This window comes from Gossypium raimondii, chromosome 13, assembly GCF_025698545.1.
Source record: "Gossypium raimondii isolate GPD5lz chromosome 13, ASM2569854v1, whole genome shotgun sequence".
In the NCBI taxonomy this organism is placed as follows: domain Eukaryota; kingdom Viridiplantae; phylum Streptophyta; class Magnoliopsida; order Malvales; family Malvaceae; genus Gossypium; species Gossypium raimondii.
The window spans coordinates 39,625,012-39,631,011 of record NC_068577.1 but is presented as its reverse complement, the minus strand read 5'-3'; the positions used below and the strand labels follow the sequence as shown (position 1 = coordinate 39,631,011).

The window sequence follows — 6,000 nt, the reverse complement described above, 5'->3', positions numbered from 1 at the left end:
GTGAAATGTGATTTTATGATATAAAGTAAATATATAAAAGAAAGGAGTATATTACAATTTTTTAATTAAAAATACACTGTAAATAACAACCAAAATATTGCCAAATGAGATTTGTATATAAAACCCCGGAAAATTCACTTGCAGATCTACTAAGTTGAAAAGAAATTTATTAGTGAAAATTCTACTATTATTCTCTATACCGATTTAGTCTATGTTTTTTAATTTGATTAATTTTAATCTTCGTATTTTTTAAAAAAATTTAAAATTTCAATCCTAATCAAAATGGTAGCGATTAAATCCATTACTTGATTCTATTATTAATCTCGTTTTATGTAGAAGTTATGAGTTTAGTCTTTATTTTTCAATTTAAACATTTTTAATTCATATATTTTTTTAATTTTGTAATTCAATCTTAATTTCAATGATAATGGTTAAATTATAATATAAGTACTAAACCCACAATTTATTCACGATACAATAGCAAAATTTTAGCAATTTATTATCATTCTTTTGTCAGACACAATTTCAATTTCAAGGGTGATATATATAATAGTCATGATTACATATGTATACTATAAATTATTATGTAAGAAAATGATAGAAATGATAAAGTCAACTCTGTGCACAATGGTTAACAAGTAGAAGGGAAAAGCAGATGAGATTTGTTATATAAAGCCCTCAGAGAATTGACTTGGGATCTGCAAAAGCTGAAGAGAAATTCATTATCATTTTTCATGGATGCCCCTAAGAGGTGATTCTTTTATTTCTAGCTAAGCTTATAATTCTGTGGTTTTTGAACCACCACCTAACCTAGTGTTTTTGGTAATAGTTGTACGCCTGAAGATGTTGCCACTGTGAATGTAATAGCTGCAAAAGATTTGCTTGGATCAAACCACTGCTATTTGGATGTGAGGTCTCTCCTTTTTCTATGCTTACTTTTCTCCAATTTCTGAAGAAGTGATGTGATTAAAGTAAGCTAACTTGTATGTATTTGCATGGCAAAAGAAAGAAAGAAGTTTGGTTGTTTTTGCATGCCACCACACTTTTTATTCATATATTTAGATGCTACCTGAAAAATAAATTTCTTACTTACTTTTTGAAATTTATCATTAATTTCTACAACATTACTTAAAAAAATAAATATTGTTTTTGTTAATAGGACACCCGAGGAGTTCAGTAAAAGTCATATTCACCATGCTTTCAATGTTCCTTACATGTTCATCACACAAGAAGGTAATTCATTTAGATTATCTAATATTTATTTTATTAATTAGAGAATGGCATTTTCAAGTTGGAGTTTTTTTTTTGGGGGGCTAATCAATCCATCCATTTTAAATAATTGAATCAATCTTAGAATTTATTTTGATTTGTTATAATTTTTCATCCGAAAAACAATGAAATGAAAATTAAAGATTAAATTTATTATATTAGTAAAAGAGTTGACTTCAACAATGGCATATTTAAGAGGTTTAGATAATTTAATTAACTGATGATGTTTATTTAATTGGTACTGGTCTCAGTTGTTGATATTTAAATTAAATTTAAACCAATAATTTGTTGGTTTGACTTTTATACAAGTTATTTGGATGGGTAGCTCAAATATCCAATTCATTGATGTCACATGTTTTAAATGGTTAGCATGTATAAGTCTTGAAAATGTGAAAAGCAAGAGATGCAGAATCAATTATGTTGAAGACTTTCATATTTGCCTTTACTAAACTTATATATCTAATTCATCTTTAGGTAGAGTGAAAAATCCAGAGTTCCTGAAGGAGGTCTCCTTGATCTTGAAAAAGGATGATCGCATAATTGTGGTAACATAATATTTTATGTTTCATCATTTATATATGCTCATCATGTTATTTCATTAAAATTTTGTTTATTTATACTATTATTTAAATTTTGATTGAGTTCAATTTACCACCAGTTTAATTACAAATATCTTTCTATAATTAAATTGAGGGTACTTTAATTTTTTATTTTAATAAAACTAATAAAAATATGTATATGATGGTATTTAAACTCACATCAATTGCACAGATAAAACCTTATATTCACTACCCAACCAAAGCTCCATTTTCATATATTTTATATATTTTTATTTTAATATGTAAAATTTATTATCCCTATCATTGTATATATGTACTTATTATTTATAAAGCCCTTTATTGATTGGGTGTTAGGAGTCAATTTAATCTCATTTGAGAATGGTTTAATCTTTTTTAAATAATAATAATAATATGCATATAGTGAAATTTGAACCCACATCAATTAGATAAATATAACTTTAAATTTACCACTTAACCAAAACTTCGTTTTGATTTTTTTTATACATTTTATTTTAATGTGCATAATTTATTGTAACTGTACATATTTCATGTGTTATTATTAATTAATTTCAAACCATGTGTTTTATTAATTATTTTATATTGTCACATCTTTGTATTCTAAATACATAGTTCATACACGTAGAGACATGTGATAGAATTTTTAGTATTTATTTAAATATTTTAATAATATAATATCATTTAATTTATTGATTGTGTATGAATATACATATGTTATCAATGCATGAATATAAGATTTAATTCCTTGATTATGATCTGATCATTTGAGTTTTTCTATTTTTTTATCCAACATGTGTATTTTTAATTTTGAGGTCAATAATTTGACGTGTTTTATTTTTTAAATTAAGATGTGGCGTATAATTGAACAAGTATTATGCATTCTCTCTTTTTGCCTTTTCAAATGTGCAAACAATTTGTCTAATACTACAATAATATCAAGATGTATATATCTCATCATCATATATTTTAAAAATAATCGAATCAAAGTATTTAGTAAAATTAATGAAAAAATTATGAAATTATAATAAAGAGATTAAATGGAGGAAATAACATATGATATATAACCTTCAATAGAGTTGAACCAAAATATAAATATGATTTTGTAAAAGTTACATATATTTTAGAAAATTGAGTTGATGAAAACATAATTGGCAGGGTTGCAACAGTGGAGGACGAGGTGTCCGTGCTTGTGTTGATCTTATCGAGGCTGTGAGTTTATATATTTATTATAATAATTTATGTTGTCCAACATTTGGATTAAAATGGGTTTAGAAAATACAAGTAAATGAAGGGATGTTTATTGTTGGAGACAGAGCTATGAGAATGTGAGTAACATGGAAGGTGGTTATTCAGCTTGGGTCGACGCTGGACTCACACCTGCCGGGGATAAACCTGCTGAAGAGCTCAAAACTTTTTGCAAATTTCGACCTTAATTAAAATTAAATTCCGCCTTTGTATCAATGTTTGGGAAAATAAATAAATCAAAATCATGTTCAATTTTGCCATACTATATACTATGGCTCATCTTATAGTTGTTTTCTTATACGTACTTCTGTTTAATTTAATCTGGTTTTTATATTTTTAGTTTCCCTTGATTTTTAAATAATAAGTATGGTATAGTCCATTAATTTCATTGAATTTTGCTATTCCATGTTCTGAGTTTTGTTTAAATATATTTGTTTATGGATTGAGTTTAGATATGGATTTCATAAATAGAAGTAAAACAGGTTTAAATGCTTGCATGATGAACATGAAATTGAAACACCAAAACTTATGCTTCGAGCCGATTTCAATGTCTACCTTATTGCAGCCCAAAAGCAAAGCATTCCAAATCTCCTCCTGATGTGTTGTTTTAATCAAAACTTTCATCCTAATTCGCCTTTAGGTACGGTTCCTTGGGTGTAACTTCCCTTGAATGCACTTGTGCGTGCGTGTTGCCCTTTCCACTATTCTTGCTGTTGTCTTTAATATTCCAAAACTTATCCCCATTTCTTGAGTCCTGTAACGCCGATAATGTAATTACAAATCTCTCAATTCCTTCTTGCCCAAGTCTTCCAACCAATCTATGCTTCTGTTTATCAAATCATTTTCAACACTTTCTAGCACCACACTTAGCTTCCAACCCTTTCTTTCTGTTTCTCGATTTAAACGGCCAACCACATGCTGCCGATGGTTAGTCGTCTTTCTCCTTGTTCTGCTCTATTTTTTGATGCCCTCCTCTTGGTTTAATAATCCCTTTTGGGGGCCTTGTCTAAGCTTCCTTAGTTCATTTTTCTTCTCCCAAGCGAACCTTTATTAAGGAAGAACTGATGTGGTGTTATGCTTTTTGTGAGAGTTTTGTTGCAACTCTCGGATGGTGGATGGGTGCCAGTTCTAAACGCCTCCAGATGCTACTTTTCTTGTTTTTCTGTTTTTGTCAGATCCAAGATCTTCGTCAATTTAGTCATTTTTTGGGTGTTGTTCTGGCTTAGGTGTCATCAATGGCTGATTTCAGTCAATCTAGGTGGTTCCGAGCCTCTGCTCTCTTACAGTGTCGGGTGGATGATTGAGGATGCTTGGCTCTATCTCGTGCTTCATTGTTTCTCTCTCTCTTTGTAAGCAAGGTCTTAATTGGAAAATAGAGGCACCCGATAACGGGGATCATACGCAATAATGTTCTCATTAATATTTGGCACTTATGTGAATGGTGATGACTCCTCATTTCTAGTTTCAGAGGGATGACCGTTTGGGATCTTGGTTGTCATGAACCGTTGTTTGCTCTTTCTATAATGAATATGTCTTTAATTGTAATTTTCACTGAGCTTACCTTTTGTATCCCTTATCTTTGTACAATTATTATAATCAAAGATGTCGGGCAAATGACCAAAAAAAGCCCTTTTTTTCAAAAATTACCGAAATGGGCCAATTATTTAATTATTTACCGGAATGGTCCATTTTCCGCGAAATCGCGTCCACGCCAATGCGATGTCGTGGTACGTGCAGAAATCGCGTCCACGTCAGCGATTTGTTTACGTGATACAAATCGCGCCTCTAGGACGCGATTTGTCGACGTGGATGAACAGCTTTCTCATTTTAGCTTGGAAAACTTTGAAAGGCCATAACTTTTCGCCGGTTGTCCGATTGAGACGAATTTTTTTTGATTTCAAATAACTTTTCGAGATCTGTGCGCTGACAAACTGCCGAAGCCGCACTTTTCGTCGAAAAAAATCCCTTTTTGCCCCTAAATTTTGATTTTTTCGGTTTAAAATTAAAATTTGAAACATTCAAATCATTATTTTCCTTATTTATTTGAAGTAAACACTGGATTTTTTTTTACAGAATTGTTGTATTATTTCTTCTGATTTGACACGTGTATGGAATAGGTCTGATAAATCGTTAGAACGTAAGTAATATAATTAAGATAAGAACAGTATTTTTATAATATATCAATTAATTAGTTTAGCTTAGTTGGTTAAGATGCTTGCATACTTTTCTCTTAGTACCTTGGTTCAAATTTTGTTGGTAACAATTTTAAATCTTTTTTGAATCAATAGCAACAAGTACAAAAAAGATTCAAATGGCACATCACATTCCTCAACAGTCAACTCTTTTAGCATAGAAAATGAATTCTTATGAAATTTGCTGTGTCATATCCTCTTTGCGTTCCTCAAATGACAGATTGTGATTTTCTCCAAGTTAGGAAAAGCAGCCTGCATAATGATAGAAAGTGCTAATTACAATTAGAAATAACTTATATAAAATGTTAGCTCATCGATGCTTAGGCGAAGGCATCGGTAACTCATATAATTAAGACAGTTAGAATCATTGGTCGTTTGAGAAGAACTTAAATGAATTTAATATATAATTATATTCAGTTGACTTTTCTGTACGTAACTATTAACATATACACACTACAAATAATGATTTGAATGTTTCAAAATTTAATTTTAAATCGAAAAAATCAAAATTTAGGGACAAAAAGGGATCTTTTTCGACGAAAAGTGCGGCAAACCACCTTCGGCTGTTTGTCAGCGCGTAGTTCTCGAAAAGTTATTCGAAATAAAAAAAAATCGTCTCAATCGGACAACCGAATGAAAAGTTATGGCCTTTCAAAGTTTTCCAAGCTAAAAATGAGAAACTGTTCATCCACGTCAGCAAATCGCGTCCTAGAGGG

The 6,000-nt window shown here is 30.2% G+C and overlaps 1 protein-coding gene across 1 annotated transcript; it reads left to right on the top strand.

Annotated features, from left to right (window-relative positions):
• Window positions 1-604: 604 nt before the first annotated feature.
• On the top strand, window positions 605-3,425 carry LOC105781902 (protein HIGH ARSENIC CONTENT 1, mitochondrial). The gene is made up of 6 exons (XM_012606430.2): window positions 605-751; window positions 830-913; window positions 1,160-1,233; window positions 1,744-1,814; window positions 3,003-3,056; window positions 3,161-3,425. The coding sequence occupies exons 1-6, from the start codon at window positions 735-737 to the stop codon at window positions 3,278-3,280; spliced, it is 420 nt and encodes a 139-aa protein (XP_012461884.1). The 5' UTR covers window positions 605-734; the 3' UTR covers window positions 3,281-3,425.
• Window positions 3,426-6,000: the final 2,575 nt, after the last annotated feature.

Excerpts from the sequence above, each read along its gene's own strand:
- LOC105781902 (XM_012606430.2), top strand. Across the intron at positions 1,234-1,743 it reads CATGTTCATCACACAAGAAG|GTAGAGTGAAAAATCCAGAG; the intron begins GTAATTCATTTA and ends ATTCATCTTTAG. Across the intron at positions 3,057-3,160 it reads GTGTTGATCTTATCGAGGCT|AGCTATGAGAATGTGAGTAA; the intron begins GTGAGTTTATAT and ends TGTTGGAGACAG.